General features: G+C 37.1%; 4 protein-coding genes and 2 long non-coding RNA genes across 9 annotated transcripts in view; 4 read left to right on the forward strand and 2 right to left on the reverse strand.

Moving 5' to 3' along the window:
- LOC109128883 overlaps positions 1–842 on the forward strand; it is a 2,051-nt gene extending 1,209 nt beyond the window's left edge. The window contains exons 3-4 of the long non-coding RNA XR_002035163.1: positions 362–497; positions 670–842. This is a non-coding gene — a long non-coding RNA (uncharacterized LOC109128883). The remainder of the gene's footprint in view (positions 1–361; positions 498–669) is intronic.
- On the reverse strand, positions 2,887–5,296 carry LOC104739449. The gene is made up of 4 exons (XR_759981.2): positions 5,103–5,296; positions 4,566–4,798; positions 4,238–4,457; positions 2,887–4,147 (listed from the first exon to the last, which is right to left on the reverse strand). It is a non-coding gene; the product is annotated as an uncharacterized LOC104739449 (long non-coding RNA).
- LOC104739450 (thioredoxin-like 1-1, chloroplastic) lies at positions 7,716–9,609 on the forward strand. The gene is made up of 4 exons (XM_010459797.2): positions 7,716–8,166; positions 8,425–8,601; positions 8,697–8,861; positions 8,958–9,609. The coding sequence occupies exons 1-4, from the start codon at positions 7,915–7,917 to the stop codon at positions 9,204–9,206; spliced, it is 843 nt and encodes a 280-aa protein (XP_010458099.1). The 5' UTR covers positions 7,716–7,914; the 3' UTR covers positions 9,207–9,609.
- LOC104739451 lies at positions 9,782–11,328 on the reverse strand. Of its 2 annotated transcripts, none has more exons than XM_010459798.2 (4): positions 11,079–11,328; positions 10,837–10,903; positions 10,249–10,329; positions 9,782–10,130 (listed from the first exon to the last, which is right to left on the reverse strand). In XM_010459798.2, the coding sequence occupies exons 1-4, from the start codon at positions 11,238–11,240 to the stop codon at positions 10,060–10,062; spliced, it is 381 nt and encodes a 126-aa protein (XP_010458100.1). In that variant the 5' UTR covers positions 11,241–11,328; the 3' UTR covers positions 9,782–10,059. The 2 variants fall into 2 exon arrangements, with proteins under 2 accessions (XP_010458100.1, XP_010458101.1); XM_010459799.2 differs by having other exon boundaries at positions 9,782–10,127; positions 11,079–11,326.
- On the forward strand, positions 13,320–16,950 carry LOC104739452 (leucine-rich repeat receptor-like protein kinase PXL1). Its single transcript, XM_010459800.2, has one exon. The coding sequence runs from the start codon at positions 13,620–13,622 to the stop codon at positions 16,707–16,709; it is 3,090 nt and encodes a 1,029-aa protein (XP_010458102.1). The 5' UTR covers positions 13,320–13,619; the 3' UTR covers positions 16,710–16,950.
- The window catches only part of LOC104739453 (protein CHROMATIN REMODELING 20), an 11,379-nt gene continuing 7,523 nt past the window's right edge, over positions 17,747–21,602 (forward strand). Inside the window, exons 1-9 of one of the 3 annotated variants that reach the window (XM_010459801.2) lie at positions 17,747–18,084; positions 18,807–19,167; positions 19,267–19,329; positions 19,427–19,522; positions 19,606–19,698; positions 19,809–19,999; positions 20,083–20,326; positions 20,814–20,927; positions 21,318–21,401. In XM_010459801.2, coding sequence (XP_010458103.1) covers positions 18,838–19,167; positions 19,267–19,329; positions 19,427–19,522; positions 19,606–19,698; positions 19,809–19,999; positions 20,083–20,326; positions 20,814–20,927; positions 21,318–21,401 — 1,215 coding nt within the window. In that variant the 5' untranslated portion in view covers positions 17,747–18,084; positions 18,807–18,837. Of the gene's footprint in view, positions 18,085–18,806; positions 19,168–19,266; positions 19,330–19,426; positions 19,523–19,605; positions 19,699–19,808; positions 20,000–20,082; positions 20,327–20,813; positions 20,928–21,317; positions 21,402–21,602 lie in introns of those variants that run through there. The other 2 variants (XM_019236018.1, XM_019236019.1) reach the window with 2 other exon arrangements.

Here is a 21,602-nt window from a genome sequence, read left to right on the forward strand (position 1 = left end):
TTTCTTTGGAGCCCTTCGGGACATAAGCTTGCTTAGTCTGCTCTTTACCTTTACTCTCCTTCGAAGTAGTTGACTTATTTTCTAACCATGATGGCTTAGCAGATGGACAAAATTTGATGACATGACCTATTTGCTTGCAGTGAGAGCAGGAGGGTGGAATCCATGGATACTCAACTGAAATTGTGATAACCTCTCCACTATCACGGACTTTCTCCACTGAGGAAGGGAGAGGTAAGTTTAGGTTTCTCGCAACCTTTACATGGGCTTCAGAAATACTTACCAGGTTTTTAGTGAAGTCATCCATTTCCTTTGGCTCACCAACTACCCCTGCCACTAAGCTTATTCCCTTATGATGCATTAGGTCAAAGGGCATTCCTTTTAGATGAGCCCAAATCGGCACTGCGTTTAGATCAGTACTGACACCACCAGAAGCGTCCCATTGCGCCCCCAAAAACATACATTCGCCAATGTACCGCACCTTTTTCTCCAGAACTTTGGTACGTATGTATTCATTAGGTAGACATACCAACATTGAGTTATTAGCGTGGTTCAAATGTACTTCCAGTTTTTGTCCTTTGCCCCACATGTGGCTGAGTACACTTTGAATGTGTCTGTAAGTCGGGAGTAGACCTTTGAACTGACCAATTATAAAATCCTTATGAATTGCAGCTCCTTCATGAAATACCGAGTCAGGGATGACTATACGAGGAATACCATCAGCCGAATAAGAAGCAGGAGCAAGACGTGTGAGCTTCCTATCCGCGTCTTTCCTTAGATTTTGAGCTAGTGTAACAGATGGAGTGGAAGCAGTTGTGCTAGTAAGAGGTTTAGGATTGGGTACATGGGGGGCTGGGGAGTTTCTGTTTGTTGAGGGATGGTAGTCTGAGGTTGCTTTGAGGGGGAAGGGAGGAGAAGAGGTTGCGAGGAGGGATGGGTAAGAGGGATAGGAACAACAATGGTTGGGCAAGTACTTTGGATTGGAGTGGTAACAGTATTAACAGCAACAAGAGTAGTAGACGGAGCCAGGGGAACAGTTTGGGAAGAGACAGCGGATAACCTTGTCTGAGTGGGAAGGAGCATACGAGTAACTTTTGGTTGAACAGGGCTCAGGAGACCGTCAGTTTGTGCATGAGCCGCAGTTATAGCTGGTGTTACTGTAGCTCGAGTTTCAGATCTAGGGTTTAGATTTAGNTGAGGAATACCATCAGCCGAATAAGAAGCAGGAGCAAGACGTGTGACCTTCCTATCCGCGTCTTTCCTTAGCTTTTGAGCTAGTGTAACAGATGGAGTGGAAGCAGTTGTGCTAGTAAGAGGTTTAGGATTGGGTACATGGGGGGGTTGGGGAGTTTCTGTTTGCTGAGGGATGGTAGTCTGAGGTTGCTTTGAGGGGGAAGGGAGGAGAGGAGGTTGCGAGGAGGGATGGGTAAGAGGGATAGGAACAACAATGGTTGGGCAAGTACTTTGGATTGGAGTGGTAACAGTATTAACAGCAACAGGAGTAGTAGACGGAGCCAGGGGAACAGTTTGGGAAGAGACAGCGGATAACCTTGTCTGAGTGGGAAGGAGCATACGAGTAACTTTTGGTTGGACAGGGCTCAGGAGACCGTCAGTTTGTGCCTGAGCCGCAGTTTTAGCTGGTGTTACTGTAGCTCGAGTTTCAGATCTAGGGTTTAGATTTAGTGATTGGTTGTAAGAGTTGAGGATTGCTTGAGCTTGAGCACACACAACCACTGGAGTAGACTTATGATGAGCAGGAAGAGCAAGAATGACATTCTCCGGCTCGAATTGAGCAATAGGAGATTGAGGAGACAAGGAGAAAGATGAGATAGGGGAAAGAGGGGGAATTCAGAGAGGGATATGAGAAGGGAATGGTCGGGAGGGTCGGGAGGGTCAGGGGGGAAGGGAAAGGGACGAAACGAACTGCCTTCAGTCGCGGCTGAAGTGGAATTTTGGCCGGAAATTTGGTTCGCAGGGAACCAGCGGTTCGCCATTTATGAATATTTCTGGATTTTTTAACTAAAAGTTTTCGTCTGTGTTTCTCGTTTGTGTTTTGCGGTTCGTGTTGGAAAAACCTATTGTTTAGTTTTTTTTTCTGGTTACGTTTCTCATGCACACTGTACGCGTAGTCGAACCACTATCACTATTTTAGAATAAATAATTTTCTTCCACATTTTGTTCTCCTCCAACGAAATATCTTCCTAGTTTTTTTTGAAAATCTAAACTCAGAAAAATGGTTCCTTTTTATAATTTCTCAAAGTCTTTCATAATTTTTAAAAATGCTCAAAACAGTGATTAATCAAATAAAAACTATCACATTTAAGTGAAATTACTTTACATTTGTTAAATATTTTATATTTAAATATATGTATTTATTGTCATGAATATTATATATGTTTATTTTGTAACGCTTGTTTCACGTGAAATATACATCAGATTCTTTCTTTAAAAACAAGAATCAACACATATTTTGTGTTGATATGTATACTTTGCTATGCAGTCACGTGATTGTAGCGTTGATATGTACTAAACGTTGTAATTTTTTGACTGATATACTTAAATAACTTATCGACAAAAAAAAATTTATATTCAGTAACGTTTGTTTCATATTAAACAAATTTTATTCCGACTACTTTGTCTAGTCAACACAAATCAGTAGTCACATTTGTTACGGTGCCTTCTTAAATAATGTATACGCATATGTATATGGTTATGGAACTTTTGAGTCTTGGGACTTCCTCCTTTGGCACACCAAAAATTCATTAGCTCTAGCGGTTGGTTAATGGTAGATACACGAAAAAAAACAAACAAAAGCATTTTTTTTCTTGAAACTAATCTATACTATGAAAAAGGAAAAAAAAATCAGAAAGAAATAAATATTAACGCCATAATATGTTTGGTTACACGAACAATGCGGTTTGATTAACAGCTATTAGCCTATTACGACACACCACACACGTTATACTTGACCATATCACCGCCATTCACAAGTATAATTAATACTTGCTAGCAATTATGCAAAAAAAAAAAAAAAAGAAGACCATAGGATAGTAGTTTTTTCCATACGCGTATACATTATTTAAGAAGGCACCGAAACGATCGAGAATATGATAAGGCGATCTGAGCAGACGATGGTATTGTACCGCGAAAAAATGGACTAAAAGGGGTTGTTGTTATTCTATTCGAAGACGGTGGTTACGCGGTGTCAATGGATACGTTCTACCGTGCCAATTTCAAGACCGTTATCGTGTCGATCCTTCACGAGACCTAAGACGTTGTCCTGCGACTCTTAAGATCTCTCTCGATTACATGTTTGCACTTTTATGTAAGGTATTTGGCATACCTAAACAGTCTAAAGTATGTTTAACCATTCTATTTGGGCTGACCTCCTCGAGATCTTGGTCTTGGTGGTGTGGCTCGAGTGGTCCTGGAAACGGTGACGGTTCCAACAGTGGCGGTGGCGGTTCTAACGGAGGCGGTGGTGGTATTTAAATAGACACACGTAAGTGATGTCACACACCTATTAAAACGAAAAGTCGTAATAAAAAAAATATAAATAAAATATAGTTAAAAGACACAACTCTATCGCCGCCGCCTCCGTTAGAACTGCCACCGTTTCCGTTCATTGTAGACAGTGAAGAGTTGTGTCTGTTTATTGTAGAGTTTGTATCTTTTAACTATATTTTTCATCACGAGTTTTTCGTTTTAATAAGTGTGTGATGTCACTGACATGTGTCTATTAAACACCGTCACCACCTCCATTAGAACCGCCACCGTTTCCAAGACCACCAGAGCCACACCACCAAAACCAGGACCTCGAAGAGGTCAGTCCAAGTAGAATGGTTAAACATACCTTAGACTGTTAGATATGTCAAATACCTTACATAAAAGTGCAAACATGTAATCGAGAGAGATCTTAAAAGTCACAGGACAGTGTCTTAGGTCTCGTGAAGGATCAGCAACCAGCACGATAATGGTTTTGAAATTGGCACGGTAGAATGAATCCATTGATCGTAACCACTGTCTTCGGATATAATAACAACAACCCCTTTCAGTCCATCTTTTTTCGCGGTACAATCCCATCATCTGAAGACAGTATATCCCATATACCATCTGAAGCTATAATGAGTCTCCCTCCAACATCTGAAAGCTGAACGTACATATAAAAAATATATACATTTTTGTTCAATATCTAATATAAGAATTGATGAAAGACGCAAACAAGGTGAAGGGAGCTTACTTTCACTTGCTTAACATGTGGTATAGGGACAATAAATTCACCCACATCCGTATCACCAATGGACCTCGAAAGACACAAACCACCAGGCCAGCATCGAAGTGGGAAGAGCTTGAAGCCACTCGTCCCTACTTGCGCCTTGAGGAATTGCACTCACGACATTGTCCAGAAGATGTTCCTTAGTATATATGGCAGCTGAATTACCATTGTGTCCATCAAAAATCTATAGACAAACCAAAAAAAGAAAGGATCAAAAATAAATGAGAGATTTTTTGAGTTCAAGAACGCTGTAGATGTCACTCTATAGTATATACAGAAGAATGTGTGTTACCCCGAAAACTGAAAAAGACGATGAAGGATCACCAGGTACCCTTTGACAATCAGTTTTAATCAAAAAGTATTCTTCTCCTTTCTTAGCAAGAGCAGCTTGACCATACTTGATAAGAGGCTTCTCTACTTTCTCGCTCCTCAGCTCATTACCAATGAGGGTTGCAAGAGGAACAAGCGTATGATTCGTCCTCGCTGCTTTTGACACGCTCATCCTTGTCCAGACTTCAGCATTGGCTAGAACAAAATCACAGACAAAATTATCATTTAGTATGAGTTGGTTTCGTGAATGCAAACAAACCAACTTCAAACAAACAAATACCAAAAATGCATACGTAATCTTTTGAATGCAAACAACCAAATACAAAAAATCTAGAGAGAATGCAGAAGAAAACCCTAATCTACAGAATTCTATAATCTTTTGAGATGCCGAAAAATAAAATGTGGTAAAAGTAGAATTGAGCAAATAAGCAACAGAGAAACTCAGTAGAAGAACACTATCGAAGCTTTTCTACACAAGATTAGGAACCATGAAACTCACCAGAACGAAATCGCGAGTAGCATACACAACAAATCTGGTATAAAGAATGGCTTCGTCAGATAATGCTAAGGTCCTCGTCGCTTCTCCGGGGGAGGGCGTCGTCGAGATTTCGAACGGAAGTATGAAACCCCTCAAAAGAAGAAGAAGAAGAACTTTGGAAAACTTTTCCATTTCCGTTTATTTAATTTGAATATCCTTTGAAAAAAAACAAAAAAGTTGCATAGTAGATTTTCTCAGATTGGAAAAGCGACGCGGGGGAAGGTTAGAAACAGCTAATTTTATTAGAAAAATGATATCCTTTTGAAATTACGTAATTACCCCTCAAAGTGCTGCTTTAGGTAAATTTAATTAATCCATATGTATGTATATTTTTAGTAAATTTTATAGAAAGCATATCTTTTATTGAAACGTATTGTGAAAATAGGAATTTATTACAATTTACTAAAGACAGTGAAGATATTAGGTAGTTTTAGAGTTCTTTTTTCAATACATGTTAAATATTTAGAAAACTACCTTTTTCATTTAAAAAAAATTGTCTATCTTTTTAGTAAAAACAGGTTGACTTTTTTATTAGGACTTGATCATGTTGAGAAATTATTGACTAAATTGTAATTTACGAATGTTACAGGGGGCGCTTTTGTCGAGTCGAGAGAGAGAGAGACTGAGACAAGTTTATTAGATTAAATCCACCTGTCAGGCACGATTGGTTACGAAAATAAAGAAGAGGTGGTGCGCTGTGCAGCTGCACTTTTGTCACCATTTTATTCAAAATTGTGGTTCTCGTTTGTGTTTTGGGGTTCGTGTTTGGAAAAACCTATGGTTTAGTTTTTTCTTGTTACGTTTCTCATACACACACCATTATCACTATTTTAGAATAAATAATTTTCTTTCACATTTTGTTCTCCTCCAACAAAATATCTTCCTAGTTTTTTTAAAAATCTAAACTCAAAAAATGGTTCCTTTTTTAATTTCTCAAAGTCTTTCATAATTTCAAAAATGCTCAAAACAGTGATTAATTAAATAAAAACTACTAACATTTAAGTGAAATTACTTTACATTTGTTAAATATTTTATATTTAAATGTATTTATTGTCATTAATATTATATATGTGGTAGTCATTAATATTATATATGTTTATTTTGTAACACATTGTTTCACGTGAAATATACATCAGCTTTCTTTAAAAACAACAATCGACACATATTTTGCGTCGGTATGTATACTTTGCTATGTAGTCACGTGATTGTAGTGTCGATGTGTACTAAACGTTGTAATTTTTTGACTGATATACTTAAATAACTTATCGACAAAAAAAAAAAAAAATATTCAGTAACGTTTGTTTCATATTAAACAAATTTTATTCCTACTGTTTTTGTGTAGTCAACGCAGATCAGTAGTCACATTTGTTACAATTTCACTATTTCAATAGTTTTTTGTTTGTTACCACATCTTTTTGCTTTTGTTTTCTAATTGTTTGAACAAAACATTTCAATTTCCCTCTCTTGGAACCTTTCTTCGTATTGTGTTATGAACATGTTTACATATATGCATTATGGAATTGAGGAGGTTAACTGTAAAAGAATAAAACTAAAAGGGCAATCTCCAGTTATATAGTTAACCAGGTGGCCTTGAATGTAAAAAGAGTAAAGGGGAGAGAAAGAGAGAGAGAGGTGTGGTGGAGAGAGTGAGACCCACGTGAGTGATGTGTTGGCAAACTACCTTCCTTAAAATCCAAATCCATATATTATCCATCACTACTTTTTCTTTTTTCTTTTTCTTGTATATTTTGGTTTGGTATTAAATCCACGATCACTACTACTTTGTTTACCAGCCACTCCCCCGAGTTTTGTTCGTATTATGTTAATGTCGTTACAATATGCAACACATAAAAATCCTCTTTTTCTTTGCCATTGGTTTCTTCCATATATAATCCACACCTTTTGTCGGGATGAAACATTAGACATAAAAATTTAGTTTCTTAAATATACTTTATTTCCTACATTTTCCCAAATATACTTATACACTATTGTTCAAACAACATAGCTAACCAAATCATTTTTTTTTTTTTATAAAGAGTATTAAGTTCTAAGTTGGGCTAAACGATGGTTCATGACCTAATTTGTTGTTTACTTGTTTGGTAAATGATTCAGGAAGGATGTTACGTTTTACTTAATTTTTTTTTAATAACAAAAATTGATTGGTTCATGACCTATATAATCCATTTATTTATATACTAATGTAGATAAAATTTAAAACTAGTTACTGAAATTGCCTTAAAAATACTCTTCATTTCAAAATTAATCTAAAAAAAATATATCAATTTTTCGCACAAAACATGGTAATTATACATGCATTATCCGATTCAAAGTTGCAAGAAATTTTTTTTTTCATATCCGTAAAAATTCCTTAGTACCCGCGAGAGAAGAGAGTAGTCAAGAAAAGAACCTTATCCATTTATTTATTATCCTGACCGACTAAAGCTCATTATCACGAATCCACCGTCGGATCTTAAAAATGCCAAATCCAAATTGAACGGTCATGATCACCTAACCAAAAGCCAAAACAGTTTCTTGTCCAGAAAAATGTCTAATTTTTAAGATTTTTCCTTTTTCTTTTCTCTTTTTATTAAATAAAAAAAAAAAAGCGAAACTTCGCTGGCGATTGAAGATTGCTGAGAAGACACGTCGTCTCTCTGAGAGAGCTTTTTCTTTATTTCTTCTTCCTTCGATTGTAAATTCTGGAGAGCGATTGTGTTTTTTTTTCTTTTCTTCATTCGTTCGGTGGTGATTTGATTAGAGAAGAAGATTTATTATGGCGGAAGTGATTAGCAAAACGAGTTTGTTCGTAGGAGCTTCTTGTGGGAATCATCACCGTGTTGTTGATGATTTCTCTGTTTCTCCTGTTAGTTTTGGTGGGTTTGGTTTGAAAAAGAGTTTCTCTTGTCTTCTTAAGGTTAAGAATCAAAAGCCTCTTAGAAGTGTTTTCCTTGGTAAACAGATCGTTCTCGGAGGAGGTGCTCAAACCGAGAGCTTCAAAAGGAGCTCTTCTTCCATCACAGCTCAGGTATATTTTATAATCTAGGCATGCGAGATCTGGTTTTAATGATCTTTCAAAGCTAAATTTTTCAAAGATTTTTTCTTTTTTTTAGGGGTTTATTGCTTTGATTTTGTAGTGAATAATCGATTTGTTTTTTTTTTGGAAAATCATGGCTAGATGTGGATGTTTTGGTTTTAGGGTTCTTGTGTTTTTTGAATTTGATATGTTTGGTTTTGTTGGATCTGGGAAAAATATATATGGTCTCTGACATGTGTAAATTTGCAGACGACTCTGAGGATTGGGACAGCTCAGAAGTGGTGGGAGAAAGGTCTGAAAGAAAACATGAGAGAGATCTCTTCAGCTCAAGAACTCGTTGACTCTCTCACCAACGCTGGTGATAAGCTTGTTGTTGTTGATTTCTTCTCCCCTGGCTGTGGCGGCTGTAAGGCTCTTCATCCTAAGGTTATCCATCCATCTCTACTTCTTCTTGGATGGACTATTTTATTTTCATGTTGGGGAAATGAATTCTCACAAGAATGGTTTGTGGATTCTTACAGATATGTCAGTTTGCAGAGATGAACCCTGATGTGCAGTTTCTTCAGGTGAATTACGAGGAGCACAAGTCCATGTGTTACAGCCTCGGTGTCCATGTCCTCCCGTTTTTCCGATTCTACCGAGGCTCTCAGGGTCGTGTTTGCAGCTTTAGCTGTACCAATGCCACGGTTCGTTCTCATTTGCATGAATCAAGAGAGAACTAATCAAAAAACCGTATTAATGTAGGTGTTTGTTTCTGATCTATATTTGCTTTTGTTTTTCAGATCAAGAAATTCAGAGATGCATTGGCAAAGCATGGACCAGATAGGTGCAGCCTTGGACCAACCAAAGGTCTTGAAGAGAAAGAGCTTGTGGCACTTGCTGCCAACAAAGAACTCAACTTTACTTACACACCAAAGCCTGTACCAGCTGAGAAAGAAGCTGCCACTCCTCATTCAAACCCAAGTCTCCCTGTTCCTCTTCCGTCCATGAGCAACAACGACGGAAAAACATTGGTCTCCGCAGGGAGATGAGAGTGACCGGATAAACATTTCCCTGTACAGTTTGCGTCGTAGTAGTAGCAGTACCTAAAGATGTCAGTTCTTAGAGCAGCCAGCCGGTTTAGTGGGGTTTAGTTTTTTTCGGGTCCCTTGAGCAAAATCGGCTATTGGCATCTGTGTTTTCTAGAGCAAAACCAGTTCCGATGGTTACTCGAGTTTTGCTCAGCTCTTATGGGATTGAGAGTGGAAGTTCATGCGCTTGTCTTCCACCTTCAATCAGCTTCAGTAGTGTTTTGGTTTCTTTCTTTGTTTTTATTTGCTTTAAAGTTTTTAATGTAATTAAAAATATCCAATGAGGATTATCATACAATGTCGTGAAGCACTTCTATGAATTGGTATCTTATATAGTATGTAGTATATATTAAGGTTTTTCTAATGTGGTGCTTACTCTGTTTGATATGTTGTCTCTTTGAAGTTATTTGTAAAATTAGATCGTTGGTTAACGACTACTTCAAGATAGTTAAAAGTTTATTGGATATTTATTAGTTTTTATAACAAAATTTTTGGTTTTCATATCAGTGAGAAGAAATACAGCAATTGCGTGGGAGTGGTAAAAAGGGATTGTTCTGTTACTAACTCTACTTCGAAGGCACCAAAACATATCAGAAAGTATACAAGATAAGATCTTCAAAGACAGCTTATAACAATATTCGAAAAACTTTAAAACAAAATTTATATTAAAAACCCTCCACTGCTCTGCTTGGCATCCTCATCACGCAAAAAACACACGTTTCCCATTTTGAAAGAGATTAACCAGACGTTGAGAAGATTATATCATCCATCGTCAACTGTTAGATGAAACTGAGCTTTCAGGTTTACAAGACACTCATTCTAGCATTTGATCAGCAGATGCAGATCCTTGGCTGCTGGCTTTCTGGTTTGTCTTCTTTTTGCCTGCTAACAAGTAGACAAAAACATCTAGTTACTACTTCCATTATCAATCCGCTAAATTACATCAAGTAATAAAAGGCGACTAAGAGAGATCAGGCTTTACAACAAAAGCACAAGGAATCACCTTTATTCTTTAGTTTATTGAGCTTCAAGTTCTTCTTTACGCTAAATTTTTTGGGAGATTTCTTGGTGTCTTCTGATGCAGCTGAAACCACAAGGAAGAGATGAGCTTTTGATTAACAAAGACGAAAATAAAAACGAAGTAACAAGATCAATAAGAATCCAAACAAAACCTGAACAATTTCATGAATTGCACAAAACAATATACAAAAGAAAAGACTGCAATATTAATGTTCCTATCTGTTGTTTTGCTAAAACCAACATGTGAATAAAACTTGAAAGAAACATACGAAAAAGATACAGAAGATATGAATATTCCAATACTGATGATACTATAGACTTGCATTTCTAAGCATTGAAAGTTAATTCCTAACTGCTATTTCCACAATCGAGTTAAATAAGATTTCTAATTACCAAAACTTCATTCTAGAGTTTGCATATCTCTGAGCATTTGAAAGTATATATATCTTTAACTGTTATTTCCACAATCGCATCATACAAGATTTCTAAGTGAAAAACTTCACTCAAGCCGCGAAATAAAGTGATCAATCAACACAACAAAAAAAAGAAAGCTCAGTAGCTTTAGAATTACCTTCAGCAGCAGCCATCTCTACATCTTCCATGGTAACAAGACCCTTGTCCACCATATCTTTTTGCTCCTGTTAGAAGAATCAAACAACCCTTATTACTTCAACTTACAAAAGGCTAATACAAAACCAAAGCTTTATAAATCGTCAGAAGGCTCATATCATAGCTAAGACCTAATAGTGCTGTGATTCTCCAACTTCTTACTATATCAAAAGAGAAGATGATAAAATAAAAAAAAGGACATACTCGGCGCCATTTGCGAAGGAGCTTTCTCTGACGTTTACCGGAGACGGAAGGGACGGGAACTCTGGTCTTCAATTTATTAGTGAGAGGATGTCCGTGAATGGCTCGTTTTCTATCAGCTTTCGCCTCTCTCTTCTTCTTCGCGATTTCGTTGTACTTGGCCATATCGTCTTCTTTCACTGTGTAATTCCCACAAAACCTTCGACGACTCCTCCGCCTCACTTAATAAAACCTAAAAACCAACTTCTTCTAAAACCCTAGAATTCAGCACTTTTGAATTGTATTTTGGGCCTTTTCCCAAATTTTTACTTGGGCTTTTATTGTCGACCTGCTTTCTAAATAGATAACCAACATGGATAAATCCGGTTCGGTTTGATTCGGCTCAAATTGAAAGACGCCGAATCACGTCGAATAATCTAAACAATAAATGTACAATTACGAACAACTGTAATTAACATTAGAACCACCAGATCCAGGTTAATATATGTCTAATCACATTCAAAAGTAGGAAAAAAAAAAAACCTATGGGGGAATAAAAAGGGAAAGCTCTTCTTCTTAGTTAGCACATGGGATTCCAGCTTCATCTTTCTCTCTAAAAATATCACAATTATGATCTCATAATGATGAGGGTATATATTTAAATAGTGCATGAATTATCTCATTGAATTTCATACATAGGGGGATTGTATTGTTGTTATTCTTGGGTGGGTATTATATATAGTATTTAATTATTTGATATAAAGGCCCATATGGGTGCATGTGAAATGTGAATAAAGTTAGATTTATGCAATTATTTTCCTTTTTTCGAATAATAGAAGATCATTTTTGATATATAGGATTCAATTGAATTTAATTTAGTAGCTACTGTCCATCTACTTTTACGATCAAACTACAACAATTAATTGGTTAATTAGACGAACCCTTGCCTCTCTTTTATATTTCGACATACACTTGTGCTTTGTATCAGTTATAATTAAGATCGATACTGATCTCCAAAAGTCCATTCACACACGAGTACGGAGTACTACATAGATATGAATATCTAGTACCAAAATTTGGATGCACGACAAGTAAAAGGGTTTGTGTGTTGGTTTTGGATGAGATCAAACTCATCAAGGATGCAATTTGAACGATGATAATATAGGTTTCTTAATTATATAGTTTTGGGGTCAATTAAGTTGTTTCTCCTACGATTTTTTTTTTGGTTTGTTAGACCGTTTTCAATGGTTCCAATTTTTTGTTAAATCTCATGGCAGCACTTAAAGTGCTACTTTGCTTATTCCCATAACCAATACGCATAGAGTTTAGATTCATTGTTGCTTTTCAATGAATCACACGAATATAGACAAAATTCGGTTACGGCTTGATGTCATACGCTATGTTAGAAGCCGAAGCTCACAATCCATATGTACTAGGCCGGCATTCATAGGAAATATATATATATATAAGCTTACATTTAACATATGTGATAATGTGTACATAGGCGACAAAATGTAATGTATTACATCTCTAAATGTATGCACGCAAGTGTCATGGGACGTTCCTAGTTGCGACTTGGCAATGAAGTTTCTTATTTTCTGATTTTAATTATATGTTCTATCAACGTGGGAAGATTCTCTCACGACCATCATAGTTCACGAGCATTTTTAATGACGCCGTTCTAAACAAAGAACATTCTCCCGACTATTGAAGAAGACATGCGAAAACTCGGAAAACATATCAACCCATGTAAAACTCGAAAGAGACCATTTTTTCTGGTGTGCAGTGAAAATAATAACACATGTAAACAAAAAAACACGTTTAATAATATAGTTTTCTTTGGAAACACTTTTATTTTGACTAATTATCAATCTTCTTAATTTGAAATGAAAAATAGTAAAAAGAGCACTATGTGAAGACACATTCTCTGCCCATGTTTCACTGTCCCACTAATCCCTAATGAGGACAAGGGTTTACAAGTCACTCACTGCCTTATGATTAGGCACTTCAGAAACCCAAGATTTCTTCTTATGTATTATATATACCATCATCATTATTTTAGTATTCTTTATCAGCACTAGTTGTTTGAGGTTGCACAGATCAGCAAACTGATAATTATATAACATTACAGGATATGGTCATGGATTTAGTGCTCCTCGAATTTTCGGTTCAACTTTTTATACACAATGTCGCATTTGGCCAATTTGTTTACACATCATCATGTCATAAAAATTGTTATCCGTATAGACATAACGCATGTGAAGAACTAAGAGTTGATAAAATAGAAATAATTTAACTATATCATACAAATACAAACTGTTACGATCGCCAATGGAGTTCGTATACTATTCCACCGATGGAAAAAGTAACATAATCATGATAAAATAATTGAAAGAGAGAGAGCCAGAGAAGGAGAAGATTAAAATAAGATTCTGATTAATCATTGTTATTCCAGCTTTTGGTTCCCAGTCTCTTATTATCAACTTCGCTTGGGGGCCTTCAATCTCAGTTGCAAAAAAATGCCATAAGTTTAGCCAAAACTAAAAAAACAGAAGAGCAAAAAAAATGGCGATTCCTAACCTTTTCTTCTTCTTGTATTACATCGGTTTCTTTCTTTTTCCTTTTGTTTCTTCTGAAACATTTCAAGGTTATGAACAAGAGATCTTGTTGGCCATCAAGTCAGACCTGTTTGATCCTTCAAATAATCTCCAAGATTGGAAGAGACCTCAGAATGCCACAGCATTTACTGCATCAGTTCATTGTCACTGGACTGGAGTTCACTGCGATTCATATGGCTATGTCGACAAGCTTCTTCTTCCCAACATGAATCTCAGCGGAAACGTGTCGGGTCAGATTCAGAGCTTACCTTCTCTGCAAGTCCTTGATCTCAGCAATAACACATTTGAGTCTTCTCTTCCTAAATCTCTTTCAAATCTCACGTCCTTGAAGGTCTTCGACGTGAGTGTGAATAACTTCTTTGGAACCTTCCCTTATGGTCTAGGGATGGCCACTGGTCTTACACACTTCAATGCCTCTAGCAATAACTTTTCTGGCTTTCTCCCTGAAGATCTTGGCAACGCAACTAAACTTGAGGTTTTGGACGTTCGAGGAGGTTACTTTGAGGGCTCGTTGCCTTCTTCTTTCAAGAATCTCAAGAACCTGAAGTTTCTCGGTCTTTCCGGTAATAACTTTGGTGGAAAGCTACCAAAGGTGATTGGCGAGCTCTCCTCCTTGGAGACCATCATTCTTGGCTACAATGGCTTCATCGGCGAGATTCCAGAAGAGTTTGGGAACTTGTCGCACCTTCAGTACCTCGATTTGGCTGTTGGGAACCTTATGGGCCAGATTCCATCTTCTTTGGGGAGGCTGAAACAGCTTACAACAGTTTACCTCTACCAGAACCGTCTCACAGGGAGGATTCCTCGAGAACTCGGTGATATGACTTCTCTTGTGTTTCTTGATCTGTCTGATAACCAGATTACAGGAGAGATACCTATCGAAGTAGCTGAGTTGAAGAATCTGCAGCTTCTGAATCTGATGAGGAATCAACTCACGGGAATCATTCCGTCAAAGATTGCTGAATTACCAAATATTGAGGTTCTGGAGCTGTGGCAGAACTCTTTAACGGGTTCCTTACCTATGCATCTCGGCAAGAATTCATCATTGAAGTGGTTAGATGTCTCATCAAACAAGCTCACAGGAAAAATCCCATCAGGATTGTGCTATTCCAGAAACCTCACAAAGCTCATTCTCTTCAACAACTCATTCTCAGGTCAGATTCCAGCGGAAATCTTCTCATGTCCGACCTTAGTTCGTGTTCGAATCCAGAACAATCTCATTTCCGGAACAATACCAACTGGTTCAGGTGACTTACCAATGCTTCAGCATCTAGAGCTCGCAAAACACAACCTCACCGGTAAAATTCCAGATGATATAGCCTCCTCAACATCACTCTCGTTCATCGACATATCATATAATCAGCTCTCATCCCTATCTTCCTCCATTTTCTCAAGTCCTAACCTTCAAACCTTTATTGCCTCACATAACAACTTTGCCGGAAAAATACCTAACCAGATTCAAGATCGTCCATCTTTGTCTGTCCTGGATCTTTCCTTCAACCATTTCTCAGGTGAAATCCCCGAAAGGATTGCTTCCTTTGAAAAACTTGTGAGTCTAAATCTCAAGAGCAACCAATTGGCGGGAGAAATCCCCGAGGCATTAGCCGGGATGCACATGTTAGCTGTTCTTGATCTTTCAAACAACTCCTTAACGGGGAATATACCAGCAGACTTGGGAGCTTCTCCAACCTTGGAGATGCTAAACGTGTCATTCAACAAACTCACAGGACCCATTCCTTCAAACATGCTGTTTGCAGCCATAAACCCAAAAGACCTCGTGGGAAACGATGGCCTCTGCGGTGGAGTTCTACCTACTTGCTCTAAGAGTCTAGCTTTGTCAGCAAGAGGCAGGAAACCAGGAAGAATCCACGTCAATCACGCAATATTCGGGTTCATTGTTGGAACTTCAGTGATCGTGTCTCTGGGAATGATCTTCTTGGCAGGGAGATGGGTATACACAAGATGGGATCTTTACAGCAATTTTGCGAGAGAGTATTTGTTCTGCAAGCAGCCTCAGGAAGAGTGGCCATGGAGACTCGTGGCTTTCCAGAGACTGTGTTTCACTGCAGGAGACATCTTATCACATATCAAAGAATCAAACATCATTGGAATGGGAGCCATAGGGATTGTTTACAAAGCAGAAGTCATGAGACGACCATTACTCACAGTAGCTGTGAAAAAACTCTGGAGATCACCATCACCACAGAATGACATCGAAGATCATCACCAAGAAGAAGAAGAAGAGGACGACATACTCAGAGAAGTGAATCTGCTTGGTGGTATCCGACATAGAAACATTGTGAAGGTTCTAGGTTACATCCACAATGAGAAAGAAGTGATGATGGTGTATGAATACATGCCCAATGGAAACTTGGGAACTGCTTTGCATTCCAAAGATGAGAAATTTTTACTAAGAGATTGGCTCTCGCGATACAACGTCGCCGTCGGAGTTGTTCAAGGTCTCAATTACCTCCACAACGATTGTTATCCTCCAATCATTCACAGAGACATCAAATCTAATAACATACTCCTCGATTCTAACCTTGAGGCGAGGATAGCTGATTTCGGATTGGCGAAGATGATGCTTCACAAGAACGAGACGGTTTCTATGGTGGCCGGATCTTACGGGTATATAGCTCCGGAGTACGGATACACACTGAAGATAGACGAGAAGAGCGATATATACAGTTTAGGCGTGGTGCTTTTGGAACTGGTGACTGGGAAAATGCCGATAGATCCTTCGTTTGAGGATTCGATTGATGTTGTGGAGTGGATTCGGAGGAAGGTGAAGAAGAACGAGAGCTTGGAAGAAGTGATTGACGCGAGCATCGCCGGAGAGTGTAAACACGTGATCGAAGAGATGCTTCTGGCATTAAGAATCGCTCTTCTATGCACTGCGAAGCTACCGAAGGATAGACCGTCGATTAGGGACGTTATCACGATGCTCGCGGAGGCTAAACCTCGCCGGAAAAGTGTTTGCCATGGCGCCGGAGATTTGCCGATTTTTAGAAACTCGCCGGTGGTAGGACTGATTTAGAAGACGGAGGTTGTAGGGGTATTTTTGTTATTTGAGCACCTGAGTTTTTTAACGTTGGACTTGAGAGAGCCCACAGAAGTATAAAAATCAGCCCATACAGTGCACCGTGTAATATGGCCCTTGAACCGATGATTAAAAATTGTAATAAGTGCCTTGTTCAGTGGCTAATCCAGCAAATATGTATTTACCGGTGGATAAAAACTGTAAAATATATATTTTTAACAAAAAAAAATTAAAATTAGCAAAAATTACATTTGGTTAAAAATATTAAATTTGCCTACCAAAAAAAAAAAAATTAAATTCTGATTCAAATACAGCTAGTCAACCCCATTAGATTTTGTTATGGTCAAAACCACATACATATATTTATGACAATTTTTATGGTAATTTTGAATATCTTCAAAATACATAAAATGTCTTTTTATGATAGAATAAAATTTTCAAAATATCAATTAATTCTTTATATTTTGAATTTGTTTCCATTCTCGATAAAATAAAATTTTCAAAATATCGATTAATTCTTTATATTTTGAATATGTTTCCATCCTCTATCAAACAATTTATGATTCACAAATGCAATGGATTCTATCAAATATACATTGCAACCTAATATCTCTTCCAAGTTCAACATTTGATCATCAACACAATTCCAGTTTAATTTACAAAAAATGTTTTGTCTATAAAGTAAAAATAAAAAATATAAATATAAAGTACATCGTTGTAAGCTAAATATGAGTTTAATATAATAAATTGTCAGTTTTTAACTTTTTTTTTTTTTTTGCAAAAAAAAATATGAGTTAAAAGATAAAGTAAAATAGTCAATAACTTATTTAATTTTCCGTCAAATATAATGTATTAAATATTAACCTAAATATTAAATTTCATTGTTTTGTTTTTCTTTAAAAGTTTAACATAATGACAATGTAGTCAATTAAGTGAGTTAATAATATATCCTCTAAAATTAATTGTGTGGTAAATCTATTCTACTTCTTCATCATCATCTAGAATATATATAAATTGAGAGTGAGTTCCTCGATATTATCATCCAATCCAATTCAACAACTACAATTACCGCTAATATTCCTGGTTAGGAATGAAATTTCTGTAAAATTGTTAATTCCAATTTCCAAAAGCGTCGAACCTCTCCAAAGTATTTTTAAACCATCTGGAGAAACCAACCCCAAACACTCTCCACACCAACGGCGAACCGTTTCGATCGCAACCCTTCGTACCTTACCCCAAACACAAACCCTAGCAAATTCATTGTCGCGCCTGCTTTTGTTTTTTTAATTCCTCCCTATCTCTTTATATATATTTATCTCTCTCTCTGCCACAGAGAGTCTGCTCTCTCCACTGATAGTATTCTCTCACTTTGGTAAAGCTTCTTCTCCTCGCCAATGTTTTTTTTTTTTTGTACCTCTCCTTCACTGTATTGTTTTGCCACCACACAAAGCTAGTTCCGTTTTTTNTTTTTATTGATGACTGGAGTGGTTCCGTAGATCTCTTTGAGCTTGTGTTGTTAGATAATGAGAGTGTATAGGCCTGATCAGACCTTAGGGCAGAAACAAGGCTTCTTTATTGAATTGATTACTTCTTCTTGTTATTATTATTACATTTTGGCAGTTCTGTGGAATTTCAAACTTTCTGTGTTGGGAGTGATATGAATTACATTAGGTTTATATTGTTTCAACTAGAATTCATTCATAGTCTCTTCTGAATTTAATGTCCCGTATGTAAACAATAGATGCTATGGAATCTTATGTCGATGATTAGTTTTGGGACCCTAATCAAATTTATATATGTTAGGGACAGGAGGAATCCACTCTTTCCCTATTGGCTTTGAGTTGGAAGCCCTTGACATTATTAGATTGCCCTTGATTTTTATTTTGGTTTAGGGTTGGTAGTGCTGGAATTTTCGTTATTCATTCTCGTAGATTTTTCAACTTTTTGGCTGAATGGTACATGTTTTTGTATATAGAGAATTTATCCTTTTCTTTTATTGGTATTTTCATGTGAATCTCTGTGGTGCTGTGTTAGTGACTAGATGATAAGTCTCCCGAGGTATGTTTAACGTAACTGTTATTAACGCTTTTTCAGCAGGAAGTGACGTGAAGGAGAACCCTTTTTAATGGAGCCAAATGAAGGAAAAGGGAAGGATCAAGGTGAAAAGCCAGAGGAGAAGGTGTATACAGTGGAGGCAACAGAGGATGTGATGGATATAACAGACGAAATAATGGAGGTAGACCAGGAGATGATGGAGGCAAAGCTTGAAGAGGTGATGAAAGCTAGAGATGAGAGAGGGGAGCACATTGATGTGCAGATGGAAGAAAATAACAATCAGGATGGGCAAAAAGATGAGGATATGCAAGCCACTGAGAGTATATCGGAAAGTTCTGAATTCAGTTCAGAAGAAGATGAACAATTGCTGTTGGGACGAGATGATGACTTGGATCATGAGGTAAGCAACTTAGATATCTCTTGGTCACTTTTTCAGTTGTATCATGACGGAGAAAGTGCGTATGTTTATCTAATGTATCTCTAAACAATTATTGTACAGAAACCTCTGAGCGAGGAAGAAATAGAAGAGTTAATTTCAGATTTTTTGGGAGTTGAGAGTAAGGTATTTAATCTCTTCTTTTGTTCAATAGATTTCTATTCAGGCCAATTTAACTTTTAGGTCTCAATCTTACTCTTTGTGATACCCCATTGATCTATAGGCTGCAGATGCTCAAGAAGCACTTGAAAAGGAGTCTCTTTCTAATGTAGAGAGTGAAGTTAGGAAGGAATTATCACAAACACTCAGTGGTGAAGAGGTTAATTTCTTTTTCTTACTATCATAGCTTCGAGTTCCTATGCTCGTTCGCATTTTAACATCTTATGAGAGTGCCTGTTTTAGTTGAATAAAGCTGTTGCTGCTGAAATGATGACTTTTAAAGATGAATGGGAGGCAACTCTTGATGAGCTTGAAACAGAAAGCGCAAACCTGTTGGTATGTTTTGTTGTTGATTTCTCTATTTCCTTAAAATATAATCCAAAGGGTTACACGTCATTCAAAAGAACTTAAACAGTTCTGTTTTCCTTGTTGTTTCTTTCTTTAAGGAGCAACTTGATGGTGCAGGAATTGAGCTTCCAAAATTATATGAGATGATAGAAAGTCAAGCCCCTAATGGTTGCCACACTGAAGCTTGGAAACAAAGAGCCCACTGGGTTGGGACTCAGGTGACAAAAGAAACTGTGGAATCATTGGCTAACGCTGAGAGGTTTCTTCACACTCACCGGCCTGTCCGAAAGTACGGTTTTTATTAGCTTCAACTTTTAGTTACTGCAAATTCTGAGTGTCGTGGATGGTATTTCTAAACATTTTCTGGTGTAGACGACATGGAAAACTTTTGGAGGAGGGAGCTAGTGGTTTTCTGGAGAAAAAGCTTGCTGATGGTGCTGCCAAAGAATCTCTAGCTGGAACATCTGAACTTGACTGGTCGTCTCTAAACAAAGTTTTTTCGGAAAAAAGGGATGAGTCTATTTCCTTTGGTAGTAAGGATTGGGCGTCTGTTTACTTGGCAAGCACTCCACAACAAGCTGCAGCCATGGGATTAGAATTTCCAGGAGTCAATGAGGTTAACTTTTCTATTATGTCTTTATTTTTCCTGTTAGTCCTGATGCTGATGATGATTTGCGTACGTTTGCATCTGTTAGTTATTCTTCACTCCAAGAAAAAAACATCAAACTTGACATCTCCTTTTCTTGGCAATTTAAAGTGGGTGCTTACTTGCCATAATACTTATTTTGCAAGCAGGCTTATGTTTCCTTTTTAGGTCCTGCTTGCAAGTCACTAATATATATGGTATAATTCACTGTTAAGCCATAACCAGAACAGGAAAACATACCGAAAAATAAAATTCGAGCGTTACTTGGTTATTATTAGTTGTAACAGTTTAAGATGATGGAAGGCATTATATTGACCTATGGAGGCAAGTAATGTTTATAGATCTTCTGTTTCTTATCCTGCTAGTTTAACGGAGTTGGACAGTTTCAAAACATTGCGCTTTAATAAAACTCGTGGCAGTCTAGAGTGATCATTGAAGTTTTTTGTTTTGTTTTCAGGTAGAGGAAATTGAAGAGATTGATGCAGGCTTGGCAGATCCATTTTTGGCCGATGCAATAGAAAATGAAAGAGAACTTCCCCTTTCTGAAGAACAAAAGAAAAATTATATAAGGGTATTACTTTTTAACTTTACTTCTTAGATTTCTGTGATTAAGCACCTTACTTATGAAAGTATTGCCTTTTCTGGCTGTTAGAACAAAAAAAACATTTTAAGGGTAAAATATTCTTTGACTTAACTTCTTCGATTTCTGGGGTTAAGCGTTCTATTTTTGAAGTTATAGCCTTTCCTTGTTGCTCCTTATGTTTCTGCATTTGTGGAGTTTGCAATAAAATCTATATGTGAAATACCATTTAAGACTACTCGCAANTGTTTCTGGTTGCTCCTTATGTTTCTGCATTTGTAGAGTTTGCAATAAAATCTATATATGAAATACCATTTAAGACTACTCGCAACTCCCGCCTTACCATTTATCAGCTTTAGTATGACATTAAATCACCTACAGGTCAAAGAAGAGGATGATTTAAATAGTGATCGTGAACTTCAACTTCGTTTGAAACGGAAGAGACGCAGTAAAAGATCTAAACAGGTTTGTTTTGCCTATTCTTTCAGTTCCTTGAGGTTATGTTGCATAAGTAGCATAGAGTGTCAGTAATATCTTCTATAGGGGATATCATAGTGAGCCTGATTTTGGAGATATAGTTGTGTTTTCCTACAACTTTCTCCTAGTTAAGATTAATGTTGATTTTATGTTTTATAAGATATAGTTTACTGAGGGTTATACATATTT

This window comes from Camelina sativa, chromosome 14 (genome assembly GCF_000633955.1).
Source record: "Camelina sativa cultivar DH55 chromosome 14, Cs, whole genome shotgun sequence".
Lineage (NCBI taxonomy): Eukaryota > Viridiplantae > Streptophyta > Magnoliopsida > Brassicales > Brassicaceae > Camelina > Camelina sativa.